The 25,687-nt window shown below is 41.5% G+C and overlaps 1 protein-coding gene across 1 annotated transcript; it reads right to left on the reverse strand.

The window, feature by feature from the left end:
- Positions 1-13,952: 13,952 nt before the first annotated feature.
- On the reverse strand, positions 13,953-25,037 carry Dbr1 (debranching RNA lariats 1). Its single transcript, XM_041677257.1, has 8 exons — positions 24,716-25,037; positions 24,105-24,229; positions 22,455-22,535; positions 20,827-20,912; positions 18,848-19,072; positions 16,147-16,227; positions 15,790-15,935; positions 13,953-14,938 (listed from the first exon to the last, which is right to left on the reverse strand). Exons 1-8 carry the CDS (start codon positions 24,910-24,912, stop codon positions 14,245-14,247), a joined length of 1,635 nt encoding a protein of 544 aa, XP_041533191.1. The 5' UTR covers positions 24,913-25,037; the 3' UTR covers positions 13,953-14,244.
- Between the last annotated feature and the right edge of the window lie 650 nt (positions 25,038-25,687).

Here is a 25,687-nt window from a genome sequence, read left to right on the forward strand (position 1 = left end):
TTAAAAGTTATGATATCATTAAACCCTGAAAATATCATTTTAAACTAGAAGCCAGTGATTTAATGACATCATGCCTTGCAATGCATTGTAAACTATCTTAGACTCCCAGTAAAGTGGTCCTAATCTTTCTTTCTTTTTTGTTTGGTCATACCTAAATCAAACATGCCCCTATGTACAAAGCCTTGCACAGCTATTAAGTGTGTTTCTTGGTTTGTTTTACTGTGATAATACACGTGATTACCCCCTGCCTTTAACATTTATCTGCAGATAAAAGCAACTTCTGGGAAGTAAGGTAAAATAAATGTTCTCGGTGAGCCACTCACATCCACTTTCTAAGGCTGTTGTGGCCCAGCCCTCCGATCCAGAGTTGAATTCCATCTTCCACAAGGGAAATGGCGACATCGTAGACCTATCCACACCATCCACGCAGCACAGAACTGTCTGAGGGACTGAGCGTATCTCAATACAACCCACAGAAACTTAGAGGCGACTCTTATGTCACACCTTCTCCCCAAATTTACCTAATCTCATGTGATGTATTTGGAGGTCAAACTTTCAGATTAAATCAAAGATTCAGATTAAATCTCCCTCTTTTTAGCAAAAGGAACGAAATAACTTTCTTTGGAGTGGAATAATTACGCAGATTAAAGGAGAGATGTATTGCGAATGCTGACAGCAGGCATGAGTTCCAGGGTATAAACCAGATTAAGACCTTTGTAAGGAGACCAATCTCTATCACTCTTCCTCTCTTTCTGTCCTTCCCCCCCCTCCTCCCTCTCCTCCTCCTTCCCTCCCTCCCTCCCTCCCATGCACTCTCTCTCTCTCTCTCTCTCTCTCTCTCTCTCTCTCTCTCTCTCTGCTTCCAAAATGGTAAGAAACAAATGTCTTCCGTTTAAGCCACCCAGTATGTGGAATTTTGTTGTTGCAGACTGAGCCATGTCAGAAACACCATGGTAAACTTCTACATGTTTCATGACAATCTGGTTTTTAGCTCTAGAGGATGTTAAAACTGCTCTTAAGAATTAAGCCTTAGAGACCAGTAAGATAGCGCAGTGGGTAAGGCAGCGTAAGGCATCGGCTTCAAACCTGGTATGTACGGTTCAATTCCTGGAATGCGCGTTCCTTCCCGCTGCTGTTATGTAAAGCAGCTTCACCTCCACCTGCCGATGGAGATTAATAACTCCCAATGGTATAACATCTCTTAAATACTCTGGTCCCCGAACATAGGATGTCCAACATGTCCCGCAGATGCCTGTGAATCGGTGGGCCTCTCACAGTGTCACCTGGCAAGACTCCTCCCTGGTTGGGACTAGAAACTAACACTGATGGGCTCGGAGCTCAAAGTTCCCACTAGGCCATTAGAAGTGACAGTCAGTAGGACAGCTTTTAGTTCCTTGCTTGCTGGAGCCTTCCTATTCATAACGGAACACCATATGCAGACGTCTGAATTGACACCAATGTACTGCATCCCGAATGATGGCATCCCATTTTTTGGGGGGGGGTGTTTTTCTCTAAGCCAGCACAGCAACTGTCAGACCATTCCAGAAAGTTGCCTCTGTTTGGTGTATTTTCCACAAGAACCAGTGGACCCCACTGTTACCATCCACAGTAAGTTAATGGGCAAATGCTATGGCCTGTGAGATTCCATGCTTATGAATCAAGCATTTCCACAAGCCTCAGATGATGTTGCCTTTGAGGTTTTGCAGACTTGGAAATTGCATTCTTCTGAGGATGAGCCATTAGCGTTTCCAATATATGATGCTTTAGTTTATGTATCAACCTAACTGGGCTAAAAGGTGCTCTGAGAGCTGGTAAGCATTTATGTGTGTTTCTGGGGGTGTTTCCAGAAGTAATTAACATTTTAATCAGGAGACTGAGTAAAGATGTACTTCCTGGGTAAAACAAAAAGCTGAAGAGTGAATCTGCCCTTCTGCCCACCCCCTGCCTTTTTAAGCTAAGACATCCATATTCTTCTGTCACTGGACATCAAAGCATCTGATTCTTGGATGCTCAGACTCAGAAATTCCAGCCTACTCTAGTGTCCCCCACTCAAAATTCTTGGGCCATTTTACTTACATTGAATTGCATACAAGTATTCTTGGTTTTCTAGCTTGCAGGCAGCAAGTTGTGCATTTGATTCCCACCCGAGGAACCTGAGAGAATCTCTTCTTGTCTCTCATCTGGCTAGCTAGCTAGCTATCATTTACCTACCATCAATTATATGTCTGTCTGTCTGTCTACCATTACCTACCTACTCACTTGCCTATCAACCCTTGAACCTGTTCCTCAGGAGAACACATAACCAACAGAAGAAGAGACCTAAAGCAGCTGACCAGCCTTGGCTCTTAGTTAGCAGTTGGTTTTCTCAATAAATATTTCCATACCAAGGATTTTGTATTGATGTCTGCCTCTGACAATTTGGACAGTCAGAGGCAGAAGTAGTGAGATTGTGCTCAGCCGTTGGGCCGTTGAGTTCATACCTGGTCTCAGTATTTGCCCGATAGCTATTCCGTTCAGTTTGCTTATCACACCAGTTCTGGGTGGTGACAATGGCTATATCACCAGCAGTACGTCAGTGTTTCTGTGATCCGTCTTACCATTGTTCCAGTTTTCATTTCTCTAGTAAGTGGTGAGTATAAGCATCTCCTTATCAGTAGGCTAACTGGTTTTTCTTCTTTTGTGTGCTTTTTCATGCATTTAGCTTATTTTCTATTGGATTCTCTTTCTTTGTAATTTTAAGACTATACTTTCTTATAGACTCTGCATGCCTCATGTAATTTTTAAGCATTTCAACGATCTTGTACCAATATGCCATCTGGATAAATACAACTTTGGTCGCACATTTATCATACATTCTTATTTTAATGTAATAAATGTGTCTTTTTTTTTTTGAGGATTTGTGCTTTGGGCATCTTTCTGAAAATGAACATCGTTCCTAAGTCAAAAGGACATTTTCCCTTGTCTGTCTTTCTTTCTTTTTAATTATTTCTTAGTTCACATTATGTTTATTCCTTTATCTGTCATCTTCACGGTCATTCCTTTGACCCAAGGAATAATTGTCCCAGGAAATATGGAGGTAGACACAGGAATGCAAACGACAGAATCATTAACTGCTTGAGTAAATACACACATATTTTTGTTTTTGTTTTGTTTTAGTTTGGTTTAAAATAGGTTTATTTTGATATTTATTTATTTATTTATGTTTTTTTAAGACAGGGTTCCTCTGTGTAACACTGGCTCTACTAGACCAAACTGGCCTCAAATTCAGAGATCTGCTTGCCTCTGCCTTCTAAGTCCTGAGAGTTTATTTTTAAATAAAGTTTACATCTTTATTTTACAGATGAAATCCCCACCCCTTAAAAAGAAAACTGATTCTATACATGTGTTTGTTGTTGTTTTGAGACACAGATTTGGGCTGGAGAGATGGCTCAGAGGTTAAGAGCATTGCCTGCTCTTCCAGAGGTCCTGAGTTCAATTCCCAGCAACCACATGGTGGCTCACAACCATCTGTAATGGGGTCTGGTGCCCTCTTCTGGCCTGCAGGCATGCACACAGACAAAATATTGTATACATAATAAATAAATAAATATTCTAGAAAAAATAAATAAAGAGACACAGATTTTTTTAATAAAGACCTTGCTGTCCTGGAACTCGCTATGTGGACCAGGCTGGCCTAGAACCCACAGAAATCCACCTGCCTCTGCATCCTGAGTGCAGGGATTAAAGGTGCGTACCCCCACACCTATCATATACATTAGTTCTTAACCTTCACTCTAAGAAGAGTATACACACACACACACACACACACACACACACACACACACAATTGCTTGTCTCATCACCTTGCAGCACGTTCAAACATAGGTATAATACATTTTTAAAAGTACACATTTGGGGACTAGAGAGATGGCTCAGCAATTAAGAGTACTGCCTTCTCTTCCAGAGGTCCTGAGTTCAATTCCCAGCAACCACATGGTGGCTCACAACCATTTATAATGAAGTCTGGTGCCCTCTTCTGCCCCACAGGCATACATTCAGACAGAACCCTATATACTTAATAAATAAATAAATTGTTTTTTAAGTACATATTTGGATCCTGGCATGGTGATACACACCTTTAATTCCAGCACTTGGGGTAGGTGGGGTGGGGAGGTGGATCTCCAAGTTAGAGGCCAGACGAATTTACATATTAAATTCCAGGGACCCCAGTATGTGGGAAGTTTTATTACCTGGAAAAAAGCCACACAATTATAATTTAAGGAGATACACTTCAATCCCAAAAGAATCCACTGAGACCACATAACAGAGCTCATAGCCAGAAAAGGATGTGAAAGATAAATAATAAGAAAATTTTAATTTTCAAAAGAGCCAGAAAAGTAAGAGATGGAAAAGGACAATAAATATAAAAGAAATTAGGGGGTAGGAGGTTATATTAGTTAGGGTTTTTCCATTACTGTAAAGTGACACCATGACCACGTCAACTCTTTTTTTTTTTTTTGGTTTTTCGAGACAGGGTTTCTCTGTGGTTTTGGAGCCTGTCCTGGAACTAGCTCTTGTAGACCAGGCTGGTCTCGAACTCACAGAGATTCTCCTGCCTCTGCCTCCCGAGTGCTGGGATTAAAGGCGTGCGCCACCACCGCCCAGTGACCACATCAACTCTTACAAAGGAAAATACTTAATTAGATCTGGCTTACAGTTTCAGAGTTTAGCCCATTATTCTCATGGTGGGGAACAACAGTGAGCAGGCAGACATGGTGCTGGGGAAGGAGCTGAGAGTTCTACGTCTATACCTGCAGGCAGCAGGAAGTGAACTGGTTCCAGCTTTGAACACCTCAAAGCCCACCCCCTAGTGAGACACCAACAAGCCACACCTACTCCAACAAAGCCAGACCTCCTAATAGTGCTGCTCCCAATGGGCCTACAGGGGCCATTTTCTTTGAAACCGGCACAAGGTATATATTACATACTCACACCCAATAGGCATATCAAACACACATACAAATGTCAAAAAAAAAAAATCAATCCTATCAATAACCAAAATACCAAAATAGAGAGAAAAGAAAAGTTTGTTATCAGTAGCTATATTATTCTGAGACTTCTCTGGAAGTAACATGGACTGAAGTACACAAGTGTTCATGGGATAGTCTACTTCTGTGAGTCTCTAGGGCCTTGAAAATTGGAATGAGTGGTTTGGAAGATAGAAATTTTGAGGTGATCCGTAAGAAGCTATGTAAAACCCTCTGTAGTCCTGAATTCGAATGGGAAGTATCAGGCCAAGCATTACCTCTGTAATCCTAGCACTCAGCAGGCCAAAGCAGGAAGATAATTGTGAGTTCAAAGCAAACCTGGTCTACATAATGGGTTCCAGGCCAGCTAGGACTGCACAGCAAAATCCTGCCTCAAAATAACCTGCCCCTTCCAAAGGATTAGTATGAACTTTGATATGTGCACATTTCCTAGCTCTGTCCATTGAATAAGCATAGATATAATGTCAATCAGCAGCAACTGGCCATCTTTGTACTTAGATTGATCTTGAGTCATCATGTCTAAGAGAAACGAAGGCTGTTGAAGGTAACAGTTCATTCCTGTCCATTATAGAAAAAGTATAAGGCAGGTGATGAATTTGAAATACAGTTTCCCATATAAAAGCAAAAGAGCTAGTAACAGCCTATCTAATGACCCAGGAATCACCTAAGCAAAACAAGGCACTGTACATTAAAGATATAATAAGCACACTTGATTGAATTTCTTATTGAAACTCTTCAAGTATCTTAAAGTCATAGGCAAGGATTGTTTTTTGTTTGTTCTGTTTTGTTTTGTTTTGAGAAGGGTCTCACTATGTAGTCTTGGCTGACTTGGAACTCATTATGAAGACCTGAGGCTGACCTCGAACTCACAGAGATCTACCTCCTGAGTGCTGTGATTAAAGGTGTGCACTACCACACCCAGCCTAAGGATTTTTTTAAAATTAATTGACTAGTTTTGAGTTGTACAGGGAAATAAATAACTGCCTTAAAAATTAGTAAAAAACAAATATTAATCTCTAACATAAAGTTATGCCATTGATTTCTGAATAGAGAACGAATATTGATATAAATATTCCAGCACATTCCAAATAACAAATGAAAAACAAATGGTTGAATTAGACTATTATTACTTTGCAGCTCCAAACAAACCAATGAATCTAAACACTGGAATATCAACAGCTGCTGTCACACACACACACACACACACACACACACACACACACACACACACAAAACAGAAACCAGATGCTTTGTGCCTCCTGGTGGAGAAACATGGTACCACTATTGGTCTTTTTGTTTGTTTTTTGTTCTTCTTCCTTCAAGACTGGGTTTCTCTGTGTAACAGTCTTAACTGTCTTGGAACTCACTTTGTAAACCAGCTGTCCTCAGACTCATGGAGATCTACCGGCATCCACCTCCCAAGTGCTAGAATTAAATGCGTGTTCCACCATACTTGGACACTATTGTTCTGTGCAAAGGGAATCTACCTTCACTTAAGGAAGCCTTGGATCCCAAGCACAGTTTGTAGGAAATATAGAGGATAAGGTCTTAGAATCTTTATCTGAAAAAAAAAAGTTTTTTATACAAATAAAAACAAATCAAGAGGAGGATCCTGAAGGTTGAAAGATATTTTGAAGGAAATGGTAATATTTTAATGAACAAGTCTATTGTATCTAGAATGGCACAAGGGTGAGAAGCTACCAAGAAACACGGAAATGGTTGTTGTTCAGGATGGGGTGGAGGGTCCTCTGGGAGGAAGGGAAGGTGTTGGGGTGAGGAGAGGCTGCTGGGATGAATGGTAACTTTCAGAGATTCAGGGTGGCCTGAGTAGTAATTGCAAGGGTTCATTAAGCCATATATTCAGTTAAGGGGATTATTTTATTGTGCATTATTATTTTATTATTCAATTTCCTTTTATAAAGCAGCCCAAAGTCCCAGTAATTACAGATTCCTTACAAATGAGAGATAATGCAGACACAAAAAGAAATCTATCAAAATAACATTCTTCATCTGTTTTCACTTTTTTCATTTCCTGCGTTATATAGAGCGTATTTAAAAAAAATAAACAAATACTCTTTTTTTAGATTTTTAGAAAAATGTTCATTGGTGTTTTGCCTGCATGTATGTCTGTATGAAGGTGTCAGAACTCCTGGAACTGGAGTTACAGACATTTGTGAGCTGCCATGTGGGTACTGGGAATTGAACTATGTCTTCTGGAAGAACAGCCAACTCTTAACTGCTGAGCCATCTCTATAACCCCAGTGCATATATTTATATTGTTTTTTTTAAAAATAGATTTAATTTTATGAAATATCCCAACATTTTATGAATTAAAAAAGTGAGAGATGATCAAAAAGAAAAAAACATTAAATTTCTTATTATGTGAAAATTCCCACAAATCAACAAGAAATTAAAGTTTAATGTAGAAGGAAATCAGCTAAAAAGCTATCAATAGGCATTCCAAGATGAATGATAACTCCAACTAATTTTGAATATATGAAGACAATTAGTCTTCAGGAGGGCTCATTAAAAGGGCATCAAGGGACTGGGGGATGCCTCTTCTGTGTAGAGCATGCGCTGCTTTTTAGTGGATGTTAACAGGAGTTTCTGAGAGGACAAACAAATGGCTAAAAGAAATGCAAATCCTGGTCCAAATTATAATCAGAGCACTTCTGTTACAATAACTATTATAAAAACATTCACAAAGTGCCAGTAGTTGGTATGGGAGAATGATCTGTATTCTGTCGATTATATTTTAAATAAATGCTGGTTGGTCAGTAGCCAGGCAGGCAGTATAGGCGGGACAACCAGACAGGAAGTAGAGGCAGGTCAATGAGAACAGGAGAATTCTGGGAAGAAGGAGCCCATTCCTCTGCAGTCCTGTCCAGACACAGAAGAAGCAAGATGTAACTATACTGCTGAAAAAGGTACTGAGCCATGTGGCTAACACAGATAAGAATAACGGGCTAATGTACATTGTAAGAGTTAATAAGAAGCCTGAGCTAATGGGCCAGTTTATGATTAATGTAGAACTCTGTGTGATTTCTTTGGGACTTAAGAACTGCGGGAACTGGGCAGGACAGAAACCCCAAAATTACGTAGTGGTTTATGACTGTACACCCAACTCTCCAGAGACTGGGACAGGAGGATGGTCATGAGTTCAAGGCCAGCCTGGGAAATAGCGTGAGATCCTGCTTTAAAAAAATAGTAAAAATATTGTTTTGGTAGAAGTGGAGAAAACAGATCCTCTGTCTGTTGGTTGGGATGTAAATTAGTACATTCCTTGGGAAAAACAGTGTGGATAATCCTCAAGATGTTAAAAATAGAAGTAGCAGAAGAAGGAAGCAAGAGGAAGAAAAGGAGGAAGAGGAACAGGGCCAGACAGGAGAAGAGAAAGCTCTGGGTGGCATGGTCATTGGTGTGTACCACCACCATCACCACACCGCCATCCCCAGAACAACATGGGCAATTGCTCATAGCTGCCATTTTGCTTCAGAGTTTTATCAAAAACTATTTACCTCCTTGTTTTAAGGAAGTGGTGAAGGACCTCCAACTCCTTCTCCACCTGGTGGTACAGAACCTTCCAGCTACTATAGCAGCGCTTGCTGTCCCTTCAGCATGGCCCTACAGTGTCTTGTGTGGATAAAGTCCTCTGAATTACTGACAGTGCAGCCCCCAAAGACCCTGGAGTGGAGTCACGGAAGAGGAAAGGATCTCTCTGCCTGGGCATTCCCACCTGCCACATCCGTGGGCTGACGCTGAACACCATCTACGAACAGGACTCACCAAAGCCCAAGAGCAGCTACTCTCCCAGCTACAACAGGCCGTACCTACACAGGAGAACGCGACAACAACCAGGATAGGAGACACCCGTGAAAGAAGCTGTAAGGTAACTAACTTTGTCCCTTTGATTTTCCCTCCTGTCCCACTTCTCCCGCATCTTCAGGGACAAATTTGGGGGGGGGGGGGATGATTCCTTCTCCCCCATAAAAGCATCATGTTGCAGAAGATTGAACAACTGGTTCTGGGACTCATTCTGCATGCCCTCCCCCTTCCCCTCCCCCCACACCCTTTTTATCTACCTGCTCATCCGAGTTATGAGTGTCTTAAAAGCCCCCAAGGACTGGGACTGTGCTCAAAGATGCTTCTTGGTAACAGAGTGGAGAGAACTTCGCTGTGTCTCAGACGGGGAGAGACAGTTTATATTGGCTCTGGATGAAGAAGGAAACCCTGGGGCCCTATAGATGTTCACCTGTGACTCTCAATATCATTGGTCTAATCCTGCCGGCAGGTGGGAGCCAATGGACTGGTTGGTAAAGGATTTGCTGATCCTTCCACCAAGTCTTAGCTGGAAGGTACACACTGGAGCATCACAGAAAAGACCCTTCTCAGTAGGCTCCGGCTGGCGTCGGCCGGCCTCAGGGGTAGAAAATTATACTGAGTTCTCTGTAATAATAATAATAATAGTAGTAAAAGTCAGCTGGATGCACGAGCCTTACCAGTCAGTGGGCAGGCAGCAATTCTATAGACAAGGAAATGCTCTGTTCTCCCCTGCTACGTTCAGTGGGAACTCCAGTTCCCCAAACTCCAAAAGGCAGTCCAAATATCCAAAAATGAGCTCAACCTGGCCAATAGGCGGATTTCTGGTGGTTAGATAAAAGTCAGTATTCCTCTAGAACTTGTGAAACTGGTTCCCATCTGCCAAAAAGAGTCATTTCCCTTCCCTCTGACAGAAGGGACTTAGGGCTACCTGTGGTCTATCAGCTAATCTTCAGGCTCCTTCAGTATCACAAGTACCTGTCATACATTTCAAAATCCAAGGAACATCCTGACCCTTCTCACTTCCTCCCCTACCCTAAACTCCCCCCAGCACACCGGCTTCCCTCCCCGCTGCTCCTCATTCTCTTTATAATCCTGCTAGGCTCACTGTTTTTCTCTGTGCTCCTGATATTCTCACTGTGTTTCTCTTTTCTCCACTCTCACAGATAATCCTGCTCATGTACAGTCTACTGGCCATGTTCAGTCTACCTCTCTCTCTCTCTGTGTGTGTGTGTGTGTGTGTGTGTGTGTGTGTGTGTGTTCTGTCTCTTTCTGTCTCTGTCTCTCTCCAGTCTACAATAAAAACCTTCCTTGTAGCCACACCATGTAGTGTTCACGTCATCAGTTTATACATCCCCCACACTGAGTTTCCAGGAGTCTAACTACTGTTGAGCCAGGAGGAGAAAGTGTAAACAAGCCTGCTTTTGGTAGCTCTGGTCCTTCTGTGAGCTGAAACCTAAGCCTGACAGCCCGCAGAGATGAAGTCTCCTCCATCTCTGCCCTTTGTCTACGCCCACAGGTGACCAGTGTTCCCCAGCCATCCTGAGCACAATCTGACTACTGAGCCACCTCTCCAGTCCCATCATGAAGTATTTTAAAATGGCTTGGTAACAAAGCTAAAACCAATTTGTTTATAAAACTTATTTCCTCGAAGTAAATTTGACATTTTAGCCAGGCAGTGGTAGCACCAGCCTTTAATCCTAGCACTCAGGAGGCAAAGGCAGGTGAGTTCTGAGTTCAAGGCCAGCCTGGTCTATAGAGCGAGTTCCAGGACGGCCAAGACTACACAGAGAAACCCTGTCTTGAAAAAAAGCTACAAATAAATTAATAAATAATAAAAATAGCATTTTAATAATTAGAATATCAAGATGTAGACTAATAAGATAATTTAAACTGTATGTCCTTTTTCTGTTTAGAATGGTAACATCTTTACCCCTTAGCGCATGACCGCAGAACTGCAATGATCTTTCTGGGTTTCCTTTCCTCGCTGTAACTTGTACACATTTCTTCTTATTTATTTCTTATCTGTATTATTGATATAAATTTATGCTTCATTATTATCATTATTCCTATTATTTGAGACAAGGTCTCATGTATCGCAAAATTCCCAATCCTCCTGCCTCCACCTACCGAGTGCTGAGGCTACAGGAGGACATCGCCATGCCCTGTGTATGTGGTGCTCGGGATTGGACACACCCCCACTCCAGCCCTCATGGCTCCAACTTTGTTGCTGTCAGGCAAGCACTCTATCAAGCTACATGCCCAGCCCACATCACTTTATCTTACTGTCCTGGGGTATAGGAATGCTTAGATGGACTTTAGTCTGGAGTTTGGGTTTTCTACCTAAGCTACCAGGCCATCCGAATGCAGAGCTCTTCATTGCAATGCCCTCAACATTTTCTTTTGTCTGATTTGTTTGGTTCTTTCCATGACAATGACTGTAGACTGCAAGTGGAGGCAGTAGGTGGCCTTGTCTTTGATAAATGCTTACCATATGTGAAGTGAATTAGATGGTGGGTTTTAATTTTTTACACTTTCAGAAATCGGGGCTCAATTTTGTCAAAGATCTTTTCCTCATCTATGAAATCATCATGGTTTTTTCTTAACCTATTACCTCTATTGTGTGACTAAGCTTCACAGTATTGAACCACCCCTACTGTGTGTATGGCTCAGGCCAAATCATCTTTAAATGTACTATTAAGTTCTTCACTGTTTTATATGTATTTAAATGTGTGTCCGTGCTGTATATGTGAATGATACCCTACCAGGGAAGAAATGGGTGTCAAATTCCTTGGGACTGGAGTTACAGGCAGTTATGAGCTGCCATGCGGATGTTAGGAATCAAACCCAGGTCCTCTGACTGAACCATCATCTCTCTGGCCCCAAGGCTTGCTTGTATTTTGTGAAGATGACCTTTTCGTAGCACCTATTTAAGATTTTGGCATCAGCATTACGCTTGCTTCATAAAAAGAAGCTATTTTTCTACAGTGTGGAACGGTTTTTATAACAGAAGGGATTATCTGGCTTTAAAAGTTTTCCGGAGGAAACTGGACCAGTCTGCTCCAGGGCCCGTACTCATTACAGAAGAAAATCCACATGTAAACATCATAAACAGTTCACTGGGCACATACTGCTGGTTTGCTCGTTCAGTTAATCCCCAAGCCCAGGTGGCACTCGGAGGAACACGGGATACCACCTGCGGACACTAACTACTCAGTGTCCTTGGGAGTGTCCAAACATACATGTTCCAGAGGCAGTTACAAGGGAGCAGTATAGACAATGAGACACCAGCACCATGGACATCAGGGACAGGAGAGAGGCTGAGCTCTGGACCATTTGATGAGAAGCCAGTACTATGAACATCAGGGACAGGAGAGAGGCTGAGCTCTGGACCATTTGATGAGACACCAGCACCATGGACATCAGGGACAGGAGAGAGGCTGAGGCTTTGGACCATTTGATGAGACACCAGCACCATGGACATCAGGGACAGGAAAGAGGCTGAGGCTCTGGACCATTTGATGAGATACCAGTACTGTGAACATCAGAGACAGGAGAGAGGCTGAGCTCTGGACCATTGGCCCCTCCTTAAATAGCCTGATGGCTAGAAGTCTGATTGCACGTGGTTCACTCCTTCTAGGGTATGCACCCAGCACAGTCTTCAGATTGCCCACCACCTAAATAGAGCATAACTCAAATTTGTCTCTGCCCATTGGCCTTTGTGGTGACGGGCAGCACAAACTGTCATTTGGGTTATAAAGCCACCAGGTACTTTATGGGAATCATTTCTGGTAACTTTCATATTTACTACACTTCAACTACAAGCAACACCAATAAATCCTATGTTCCTAAGCAATTCTAACCATACATTCAACCAAGCTTAAACAATGTTATAAGAAAAGTATTTTTGCATCTTCCTTTGTATTTGCATACTTTCAAAAAATTTTTCTGTGGCAGTGTCTCTCACTTTTTTTATTCTCAGTATTGTCTGCATGTATACCTGCAGGCCACAAGAGGGCACCAGATGGCTGTGAGCCTTTGGAAGAGTAGGCAATGTTCTTAACCACTGAGCCATCTCTCCAGCCTCATGTCAGCATCTCTTTACATAGCCTGACTGATCTGGAATTCGCTTCATAAATGAGGTTTACCTTTGAGATCTGCACAATCTGTATTTGCATACTTTCTTGACTGGGCAAAATCAGAACATTTTTTGTTTGCTTTTTAGAATTAATATCTATTAATTTTGGCATTTTGTCTTACATGTAACTGTTTTCTGCTTTAAGAAATTTCAGAGCTGGGCCATGGTAGCACATGCCTTTAATCCCAGCACTCAAGAGGCAGAGGCAGGTGAACCTCTGAGTGCAAGACTAGCCTGGTCTACAAAACTAGTTCCAGGACAGCCAAAACTGTTATATAGTTGAGAGAGAGAGAGAGAGAGACAGAGACAGAGAGAGACAGAGACAGAGAGAGAAAGGGAAAAAAATATTTGTGATAGTTTAACACTGCAAATTGCCTCAGGCGTACACACGTTCTTTTTCTTGTTAAAAAGACTTTTCTGGAGAAAACTATGATTTGAATTTGTGGAATTCAAACTAGTGGGGTAAATTCAGTTTCAAATACCTATTGTAAACAAGAAAATAATTATTTAAATGAATAAATGGAAGAAAACAAACACAAAAGCTTCAAAGTCCCAAAGCTTATGGCAATGTCGAATGCTGCCAGGATGGGAGCCAGCCACTTCAGGAGTTCCCTGGGTTTGGACTGCAGTGGGATGAGAATGAGACCCTTGGATCCATGAGTCTGTTCCCAAGCCCAGAGGCAATGGCCTCAGGCAGTCCATCTACTGCAACTAGGCGAGAGAGGTGTATGTTCCACATGGACCCTCGACAACACTTTACCCGTCAGTCTACCGTGCAGCAAGAGAGGGCATCTAGACAACCCTGTTGGTAACTAACACTAAACTGCACTCTGCCAAGGTAACTTGAATATAGCTACCATGGTTACATAAAAATTTAGGCTAAAATATAATACGCAAAAGCCAACAGGATATTAATTTCAGCAATTAGGTAGTACTTTATGCATCAAAACATTTACAAGCTTCCTGTTTTCATTTATCTTCACAGTCCCTTCCTAGAGAACAGTGTTTCTAGAGTTCAAATGTAGTTAAGTTCCAACAAAGTGGAAGTGAATGTCTTCAAAACATGGTCATCAAATTTCATATGAAATTTTAATAAGTTTATATCTGAAACATACAAACATAATCCTAAAAACAAAGTTATATATAACCAAAATTTCATCACTTCATTATTACAAAGCCCAGTAATTTATCAAAAATTCAACCCTAAAAATAGGGTGTTGAAACCACATACTACATACATCACTAAGGCAAGTCCCTGTCTTATTCATCATTATCACCATCGTCTACGGCAGCATAGATGGCTTGATTCCGCCTCTTAATTTTCTTCCTTTGCTCAGGCTCATGTTCATTACTCAGCCTCTTCAGTGGAAAGTCAGTCAAGGACTCTCCATCCTCCGACTGCACAGTCTCACTAGGATTTCCCTCCCCACCAGTTAGAGGATGGGATGCATCATCAGAAGACACAAACATGGAGCTTGGCAAATTCCTGACGTCAGAAAAGCTCGTGGAGAGGTCAGAAGCTTGATGGGATGAAGGTTCTACAGAGGGTGTGGTCACGTCACCACCAGGACCCTCTTCCTCCTCCTCCTCCTCCTCTTCATCCAGCATTATTTCATCCGGATTGAAGGAGGACAGAGCGGAAGTGTCTGTGCTGTACTCACTCCGGTCTTCTTCAGACTCATCAGTCCCCACATCACCCTGCTCTTCATATTCTCCACACAGATGTTGCTCTTCCTTGTCCTTCTGAAGCATGACATTAATGTCTGTGATGCCAAGCTGGGCACAAAATTCAGTAGTCTGCGGATTGATCCTGTGAACCAGCTGCACTTGCGACTGTGGCTTACTAGGATCATAACAAGCTGCCGTCATACTGAAGTTACAGGGAACCTTAGGGTCATGGTTCAATTTTTCCATTACTTCCTTCATAGCTTCTTCAGTTGCACTATAATCCCACCTGTAACAATTAGAGCAATTGGTTTGTATATGTTATAACCTCCAAACAGTAAAATTGACTCCAATTATAAAAATTAAAAAAGAAACTAAAAATTCTATACAAGAGCTTCAGAGAGGGCTCAGTGGTTAAAAACACTGGCTACTCTCCCAGAGAATCTGGGTTCAATTCCCAGCACCTACATGGCAGCTCATAGCTATTTCTAACTCATTTCAAGGGATCTGACCCCCTCTTCTGGCCTCCATAGGTGCCAGGCACCCACATGGTACACAGACATTCATGCAGGGTCGTTACACATATATATAAAATAAAAATTAAAAAACGCACATGGTAAAATTATAATTAACTTAGCAAAGAATCTTTAGAAATAACAACTCTAAGAAAAAATTTTACTCATCCCTCCAAACAAGTATGTGTGTGTGTGAACCAAACCTTTACCATGCTATAGTCTGAAACATGCTCATACACTCATACACTCACTTGGGTTGATGCTTAACAGACCTGTTCTTTTGCCAGCCATGGACAAAAACTTGTAGCCTTTTCCAATATCAGTCAACCTTGAGTACAAAGTTGGGGTCCCATGGCCAGTTCCTGCTGAGGCCGGGTGAAGGGGAGAGGTGGTCCTAAGTACCCCCAGCCAGGCCCAAATTAGAGACAATAAGCACTACTTAACCTCACAAATGGTCATCAAGCAAGAACTTGCTAGGTTTGCCAAATGCTCAGCTCCCCAAAACCACTGTTACCCCCCCCCCTTCTGCAGACAAAAGTAAACTCTCCAGGGACCAGAACACAACACAGATCAGAGACAAAGTGTACACAGTGCAGAAGGCAAGTCCTAAAGTGAGCAGAACTACCTTGCATGCAGACCATTGTTCTCAGGCATGTTCCATAGGTTCCCGGTCACATTAATCAGGTCGTCAGTGGCCCTGAGAACAGTAAGCCATTCAATATCATACTCTAAGTACTCAGGAGCACTGGGATCATGTTCTATTTCTAACACCTATAGGACGAAATCAGATATTTTAGGTAATTTATTTATGCTTAACAATCCAATAATTTTAAATCTAGTTAATTTAAAATGATAACAAATGACACCAAAGAACTCTCAGAAAACATAAATTATAAATAGCACAAATAAATTCTGAAGTAAAAAGTATATTTTTAAAATCATTGGAAGAGTAAAACTTATAAAATTACTATTTTCTTATTACCTGAAGAAAGTCTCTGTGTGGTAAGCATTTGTCCAAGGCTAAAAACTTGGTTTCTTTGCCTGCTTGTTCTTTATCTGTGGCCTAGAAGAGACAAACCATGACGTAAGAATGTTAAAAGCATCACAAGTAATCCATACGCCGAATAGAGCAGAAACAACATTTTTACATGCTAAAAAGTTTTTAGAGCAGAAACATTTTTACATGCTGAAAAGTTTTTGTGGCCTGATAAACCTCTCCACAGATGCAATAATCCAAATCAGACCAAACCAAATTAGAAAAAGCCTAGGTTTTTCAGCGCTCCAAGATACTAGCGCTCTAGGGTGGCATTCCAGCTCCCAGGGATGGAGATGGGGAAAGAAGACAAAAAAAAACCACGTATTTGTTCTTTGGGTTGCGGTTTAAATACCCTGTGGGAGTGGCCTTGAGCATCTCTGAAGAGGAGTCACCGTTTTTTGCAGGCTTTCTTGCAGGTGGAGTCTGGACTGAGGCAACTCCTAGGGGAGGGGGTTTGGGATGGAACTTTTACCCAAACATTTCAGACTCTTTGGGTATGGGTGCCAGGGGCTTGGGTGACGCTTCCACCCAAACATTCCAGACTTTGGGGTATACGGATGCCAGGAGCTGGGTGATGCTTCCACCCAAACACATGCTCCCAATTCTGTGCCAAAAGAATGAGTACCAAATAAATAAGAAAGAAAGAAAGAAAGAAAGAAAGAAAGAAAGAGAGAGAGAGAAGAGAAAAGAAGAAGAAGAGGAGGAGGAAGGAGGAGGAAACAAGAATAGACAGAAAAGAAAAAAAGAAAAGGTCTATATCCATTTGGACAATGGAGTACAAAGCACTATTAGCTGCTGTTTCCTCCAAAACTCAAACACTGACGACGATGTCAAATACTGACGTGTGTTACAGAATGATTCACAAAAACAAACAAATGAAAGAAACCAGTTGCTAAAAACTTGTACTTTATGATTCTTTTTATATGAATTATTCAGAAAAGACCCGATCCAAATCAGTTATCATCTACAATTAAGGATGCAAAGCTGATACCAATATAGACACAAAGGAGTCTGGGGCAAGATGGACATGTTGTGAGACTGCTCTGTGAGCCAGGCAGTGGTTCATGCGAATGCCTTTAATCCCGGCACTTGGGAGGAAAAGGCAGGCAGATCTCTATGAGTTCAAGGCCAGTCTGGTCTACAAAGTGAGTTTTAGGACAGCCAAGGCTACACAGAGACCCTGTCTCAACCCCCACTCCCCGGCCCCCCCAAAAACTCAAGAGTTAGCTGGGCATGGTGACACAAGTCTCTAATTACAACATTCAAAAGGCAGAGGCAGCCAGATCTGTGTTCAAAGCCAGCCTGGTCCACATAACAAGACTCCCGGCTGCCCCATCCACCACAGTCTTTTAAGTAAAAGAAAGCAAGATGTGGAAAAGTGAGCTGTGTCTACAGGTATGCTTGGACGTGAAGTGAAGCAAGTGTGGTCACTGAGTGGCCACAGACAAAGTGAAGGTGTAACTTCTGCCCTCCTGGAGTAAGACCACAGCTTTGGGAGTGTTTTCCGACACAAACCATCTCAGGCAAGTTGTTAAAGTAGGAAAGTAGTTTGGGAAGCACTACACATCACATTCTCTAGAAAGTGCTCATTAATGCACTAAAGACCCTGAGAATTCTATAGAAGACTTCAAAAACTCTCCCAATGCTAACTTTGCATTTTCTAAATGGTGTCCTAACCCCCATCCTCCAAAACCCCTGTAGTAGTCATCCTGTACCTGCCTTCTCACCAAAGCCTTACTATTCTGGTAATCTCTCCAGCCTGATTCATTCTCTGTGCGCTTTGCCTTAGCTAGACTCTCCTCCTTTGCTAAGCAGCTTCCTGTCTCTGTTGACATCACTCCATTCCGCTCACAAACCTGCCAATTAGTCTTTAGAACAACCACCTGGTTCCATCAGTCTCCACCTTTCCCACTACCTTCTAGCTAACACCCAAACTCTCGTTTTCTCATGATGTACTCCACAGGGAAACCAGCCAGAAAATCCAGGTTAACAGCTGGAGATTTCTCCAAGCCTCTGGAGACCTCCTCAGAGTCACGTCTAATGGCCCAGTGAGAACCATCTCTCTGGAATGGCTGTGATATGCAGTGGACCAAATCCTTCTTTATGTTGGAAGTACAATGTTTCTGAAACCTAGTTTTATTTGAAAACATTGCTAAAGCCCTTTCTGATGTGGACTTACTCTAGAAGAAGCAGGTGCCCATGTTCTGCCCAGAAAGCAGCTTTGATTCTGCTCAGGCTGTATCTGTCTCTACACCTGAGAGACAGGAGTTGGTACCAAGTGCACCGCGCACTCAGACTTTAAATCTGCAAACATGTTGGTCTCTCTATTAAAACACTCAGACTATTTCCTCCTGATACCTCGGGATTCAGCTCAGACATGCAGTCCTTTGGAAACTCCTTCTCCATCAGTGGGCCAATCTGACCCCTGCAGTCTGCCTCGGGTGCCCTCAGTCACCTCAGCCCTTTCCAGCACACTTTCCCTGCTCTGTAATTGCTTGTTCATTTCTTGCCCATGCTGAGTACTGAGTAACTCTTGAGGGGCGAGCTGTATTTCAGTCTCTGGCTTTTACACTCTGCCCATGGTGCCCACTTCATGAATGTTCAGTAAGTGTTTATTAAAGATAAGGACCGATGTTTTCTGTCCTACCTGATGCCGCATCAAGGCTGCAAATTTCACATGAAGATGTGCAGAAAACCAGTACGCGGGCTTTAGGTGCTCCAACAGCTCTGAGGCAGCAGGACTCCCTAGAGTGTTGTTTTCCACTTCTTGGCGAAAAAAAGATTTGGTCTTAAGAAGCTGCTTCTTATTTCCATAATGATATATACTTCTTGGCCAGTCATGAGATAAGAATATATCTACAGGTTGCTTCAACTTGAAGAACAGAAAGAAAATTCTTAAAGAGACTAACCAAAAACAATCAATCCCTTCCTTTCTACACACCATGCCCCCGTTCTTGTAGACGGATAATCTAGCTTTCTGTGTTAATTCATCCTTAGGACACTTTAAGGAAATAAAAATACTAAGCTCCTCATTACCTAAACAAAGAGAAGCAGCTTTCCCTGTGCCTCGGAAACTGTTATAATTCCTGTAGCAAAGGCAGGGCAGCAAACACTTTCATTAGTCTGCCAATTAGCTGGGGCCTGCCGTGCCAGATTTCTAAAATATCTAATAACTATGGCTCCTTTTCCCTGGTAGACAAATCATAATTTTAAGCCCAGAAGTGGTGGCATAAGCCTTTAATCCCGGCAAGCGGGAGGCAGAGACAGGCAAATGTGAGTTCGAGGCCAGCCTGGTCTACAAGAGCTAGTTCTAGGACAGCCAACGCTGTTACACAGAGAAACCTTGCCTCAAAAAAAAAAACAACAACAAAATTATAATTTTGAAGATCTAGAGAAAACAGATTTAGTAAGATTTCCAATGCAATTAATACAGTAAACCCAAAAACCTTAAGAGGAATGTATATAGGTGGCAGAGTGCTTGCATGGTCAGTCTCGGTACAGACCCCTAGACCAATTGTTTTCTTAATGTATCCACATACTACCAACTAAAAAGTCTCCCTTTGCTAAATAAATATCTATAGTTGCTTACAGGGAAAACACAAAATATATTCTACACTTTACTTATTCTTCGGCACTATCAAGTAATATGAAACATGTACTTGGGAAACTAAATTGAAACAATTACTATTTAAGATAATATGGAATGTAGGTCAGATACAATAGTCGCTGAATGGATAATGAGAATTGAAGAAGGGGGATGACGCCACATTAGAGAAATGGTGGCGGGAAAGTTGGGTTTTAGACTGACGAAGGGAAAGGCACCCAGAAGGAGAGCACACACAGATCGCAGGAAGGCAGCTCTAGCGATGGCGCAGGACATGACCACTGAGACAGGCTCTGCTGTAAACTACCAGGGAGTCCTGGGCAGGCTTCTTGTCTGGCTATAACCTTGACTTGGTTTTCTTAATTAGGGAAGGCAGAGTGAGAGCTCCCTCACCAAACTTGAACGGAATTATATGAAATACCGTGTGTGAACCACTCAGCCCAGGATCACCCCAGTGGTGGGCTCTCAAACACTTAGCTCCCCCATTCATCAGTTAAGTCGGTACTTTGACACCATCTTCACAATTTCTCACGTCCGCTATCATCTTTCCCATTGGTTGTTTTTTTAATTTAACACTATTATTTATTTTATCTTATACTAAAATTTCATAATGTAAGTTTGTTTTCTCTGTCTTTTTCTCTTCTAAGATTCTACTGTGTAGCCCAGGCTAACCTCAACTTCATAATCTTCTTGCCTCACTCAGCTGCTGAATGATGGAGTAGTGTGTACCATCACACTAGGTGAGAATATTTATTTGAAAATATTACTTCACTTCAGCATATATGCTTTATCCTTAACCTAAGTATAATATATGGAACCATAATTTAAATGTTTTACAACTGCTTATTAAATAAACTTATAACCATTGAAAATAAAAATTTGTTCACCTATGAATCTCCTAAACACTATTCAAACTCTGAATTTTAGAAATACTGAATTGCTATTCTCAAATGTTACAAGCCATTATATCAAACACATTTTGGTACAAAACTAAATTTATTTCAAGTCTACTTTTCACATACCTGTTTCAGTTTGTAGACCTCTATATTTCTCACATGATATATACTCCTTATGGTAGATGAATTATAAGGGGGGCACTCAAAATGACCTTAAATTGAAAGGAAATAAACTGCATTACCATTTTGTCTTTCCCAAAATGGTCCCAAATCTATACTCCCAAGGATAGTAACAAAGAGCCCATCTTTGTAGTCCATGGAGAACAGATGGGGTAAAGAAACAGACTTGCAATTAACAGTTACATTAAACATGTACATTTAATTCATAAAATTTGTGATTCTAAGTCACTACTCTAAAAATCAGTTAGATATAGTGGTGACTACATTGAAACTACTAACAAATAAACAGATTATAGATAACAAGACATGGATTTCAAAAACATGTTAAACCTGGACCAACCTTGGCCCTCTACATACACGTGACAGTTGTGTAGCTTGATCTATCTGTGGGACTCCTAGCAGTGGGATCAGAACCTGTCCCTAATGCTTGAGCTGGCTTTTGGGAACCCATTCCCCATACTGTGTTGCCTCTCCCAGTTTTAAAAGGGAGAAGTTTAGTCCTACTTCAACTTGAGATGCTTTGTGGAAATCCATGGGAGGCCTTCCCCTTTCTGAATAGAAACAGAGGAGTAGACGGTAGGGGAAATGGGATGAAAGGAGGGAGGGAAAACTGTGGTTGGGAAGTAAAATAAATTTTATTGGAATGAACCTTGTAGCATGGGTTAGTTCAAAAAAGAAGGCACTCCAAGATGAAATTTTAGGGCCTATGTGGCAGCAGGAAGATCCAGCCTCTCTGATAAACTGAACCCCAAACAACCATACAAAGGTGTGTTTACTGATTGTTAAACAAAGTATTTGCTCATACCAAGGTCCCTAATCTAATGTATATGTCTTACTGAAGGGGAGTATCACATGCCCCCATTACTCCAGTCCTTTATTATGTATCATTTGCAATACACAATAATACAAGAGCCTCAGGCACACCCAAGGCATCTTGTGACCAAAGTCATGGGATGGCTGCAATGACCCTTCAGCAAAACAATCATTGTTTTCTACAAGGGTTCTTCAAGATTAAAGCACCTCTAAAAAGCAGCTGTTTACCCTAATGTCTACCCCAGATACAGGGACTGCTAAATTCCTACAACAAAAATCTAATTAATTAATTAATTAATTAATAATGCTAAAACACATTAAACCAGGAAGCAAGAAAAAAATGCAAGCAATAAGCTACATGTACACAGTGTAAAACACATTAAAACTCCTGCATATTCAGCAGTGACATGAAACCATCAAGTGAATGCTAAACATCTACTCGGAACAGCAATTCCCTGGCTACTGGAAGAGGAAAAGAAGAGCAGCATTGATAGTCAGGTCAACAGTGAACTTCAGTTTGATCTATATTGTTGTATTTCTTAAAAATCAAAATTAAAATTAGCAAATTGATAAAACCAGATCATGAACATAAGGATACGCTATATAGTATCTATAATTTCATGTGCATAAAATACTGAACTACAAAATTAAGAATAGTATCATTTATACAAGAAACCTGACAAGTCAAACTATAAATTTTGCTTATTTATTTTATTCATTTCAAGCTCTAATATATAAAAGTTGTTCACTCAAAACAATACCTTTTCGATAGTCATGAGATTTGAAGATGCCAGAGATCCCACCAATCCTTACACCTCGGTATTTTACTACACCAGCCAAACCTGAAAAATTATGCAATTCTGTAAAATGTTATAGGCCAAAGGAATCTACTAGGAGAATAAACCATTTAGAAGCCTGGAATTCCATATAGTCCTCAAAATATTTGAAACTATTTGCCGTAATAAGGTTACTCTTCACACAGCTTTAATATGCTGATGATACACAAGGCAGAGAAAGTCTGAAGTCAATCAGCCAAGAGACTCAGTGGATTCTAAAAGGATGAATGAGGTAGGATATTAAAATCAAATAGAAGCACATGGTACCTAGCTGAACATCCAGTAAGTGGCAGGAATTGGAGAGAGGAGAAAAATGTCCCCTGGTGGAGAATTACACAGTAGGAATCAAGTCAACAGGTATGATGTATAAAGAATATGCAGTTTCTACATTTCACTTTTGACTCCTCTGAAAATTCACCTTTTCTTTTTGTTTGTTTGATTCAGGCCTCACTATGTAGCTATGGATTGCCTGGAGTTCACAGGCTGGCCTCAAACTCCTAGAGATCTGCCTTGCTTCTGCCTCCAGAGTGCTGGGATTAAAAGCATGTGCCAGCATGCCTGGACCAACTTCATCTTTTCATAATACTGAGGTTGTTGGAAGATGATAAATCAGTAATAAAATAGAGAAACAAAACTCCCAAAGTTATGATTTCATCACTGGAAAAGCCTGAAAATTACCTAGAAACCACCTACGTTTAAGTAAAGAGGTGAAAGGGTTGCAAACTTTAAAGATAGAAAATGTAGAGAATAAAAGGAACATTACAAATGATATCATAAGAAATCCATTCAGCTAAATCCAGAATGCAGGAGATACCACAAGACAGTCTTTCATTTTCTGCAACAGAAAAACTACATGGAAAAAAGAAAGAAAGAAAAAAGAACCCACTAGAGGTTAGAATAACTTACTTTGTTAGGTATAAAATGGTACTGCATGTGTTTTTTTTTTAAAAAAAAAAACACTCAAAATTCACACACTTAAAGATACAAACGAATGGCACATGCCTTTAATCCCGGCACTCCAGAGGCAGAGACAGGCAGATCTCTGTGAGTTTGAGGCCAGCCTGGTCTACAAAGCGAGTTCCAAGACAGGCTCCAAAGCTATAATAGAGAAATCCTGTCTCTAAAAACCAAAAAAGAAAAAAAAATCTACAAATAAAATAATCTAGTGGGTAGGATTTGCTATAAAATCTTCCAGTCCTCTCCCACAGGAAAAGTTTAAACTATACTGAATAACTAAATACACGGGAATAAGGTATAACAGAGTAATAGTTGCCAAAGCTAACAAGTGGTGAAATTTACTATACTACCTGGTATTTTTGTGGATGTTGAATATTTTCCATTATAAAATCTGATTCAAAAAGAAAAAACACTGCAAATAGCAAAACCTTCGTAATCATACTATTATTTAAACCATTAGAAGAAAGATGGATATATGTTCACGACTGGCCATTGAATATTTTAACACAATTCTCATGATTATATAAGTTAATGGCATCCCCCAAAACCATGTCTTCTAGACGTTGCCCAATGGGTACAAATTCCGACAGGACAAAAAAAGTGTACATAAACACATACCTAAATAGTAAATATTTGGTGCTACCCAGCCACCATAGGGTAACTCTTGCAAATGGTTTGAGGCTTCATGGTTTCCTCCGATGAAGAGTGTGAGAACTGGGGCCTTTTTCTCTCCAGAGTAGTATCTACAACATAAGGGTAAAGCTGTCAGAAGTCAAATTAGCCGCAGCAGAAAAAGCAAAAGAGGACCTGAAGGAAAAGGCTGAGCTCAAAAACCGTCAAACGGCCCCCAGTACCCATCCCTGACCTTATGAATGAATGAAATCTTGAGCTCACGCCAGTCTACACCCATTAAGGTCAACAACTTTGTGAAGTGCACGGCAGACTATTTATTCTGGGCGTCTAGAACTCACCAAGTCCAGTAAAAACTGGATCATTAAATTAACTAATCCTAGAGTTATAGCAATTACAAAGTGGGTATCTAAAACTGCTGGCGTCTCCCCGATCCCTGGGAAGAAGGTATCTACGGAAAGGAGGAAAGGGACATTTCCTAAGTGCCAGGTCCTCCAGGCACGGGGGTCAGCGGCAGGAGGAAGCTCACGCGAGGCCGCTCCTGCTGGCCGTCTCGGCTGCGCGCCGAGGGCTCCGAGGCCCGGCCGCGCGCCCCTTACCTGTAGAAGGTCTGCATGTGACGGTACTTGGGCGGCACCGCCATGCAGCGCAGGTCGGCCTCGTTGCGCACCGCTTGGAAGTCGCCGCAGCACAGAAGGACATCCACCGGTCCCGGGCCGCGCCGCTCCGCCAGGGCCAGGGTCTCGTAGATCTTGTCCAGTTCGCCATGACAGCAGCCGGCCACAGCGACCCGCATCGTGCCGACGGACCGCGGAACTCCACCGCGACGCCCTAGATCACCAGCAGCCCGGACCTGATGGCCGAGAACACCGGACAGGTCCCACCCGGACGGCTCCCGCCAACTTTAACACAGCCGCGGCGAGTTCGGAGTCGTTGTGTAACTTCCGGTTTTCAAGTCTCGCGAGAGAGGGGGCGCGAACGACCCGGCGGGTACAGAAAAGAAACTTTACCCTTAACATAGGCGTTGTCTGGCTTCTGGAGATCGTTGAGTCCCGTCAGTCTGATGAGTTTGATAGTTTAAAACTAGAAAAGGACATAAAACTCTCCAAAAATTCTACCAGCAAGGTTAATCACCTTAAAAATAAATTATAAAGTAAAAAAGATTTTTTTCCGTGATGACATTAAAAAATTTTAAATGCAACTTCGAAACTTAATGATTATTTTAAAACTATACCCCCTTGGAATTTCTAAAATTATTATTATTATTATTGCTAAGGGGAACGGGAATTTTTATGCCAAATTGTTGTTTGTCCTATGATGCAAGATGAATGAAAGCAGGTATCTCGGAACTTCTGGAGAGAAAAGATGGCAACTAATCAACGGAGGATGAATAGCAAAGAAGGAAACCAGTAAAGAAAACAACCGAAAATTAATCAAGATAAGAAAATCAAGGTGATACAGAGACTTACATGTCTAAACAACTGAAAAACTTAATCAAGAACATAGGTCAGGCTGTAGTGGCACACACCTTTAGTCCCAGCACTAAGGAGGCAGAAACAGGCCTATCTCTG

The sequence above is a fragment of the Microtus oregoni genome, unplaced genomic scaffold (assembly GCF_018167655.1).
Source record: "Microtus oregoni isolate MIOR12 unplaced genomic scaffold, Mior012 000028F_ref0000031, whole genome shotgun sequence".
Lineage (NCBI taxonomy): Eukaryota > Metazoa > Chordata > Mammalia > Rodentia > Cricetidae > Microtus > Microtus oregoni.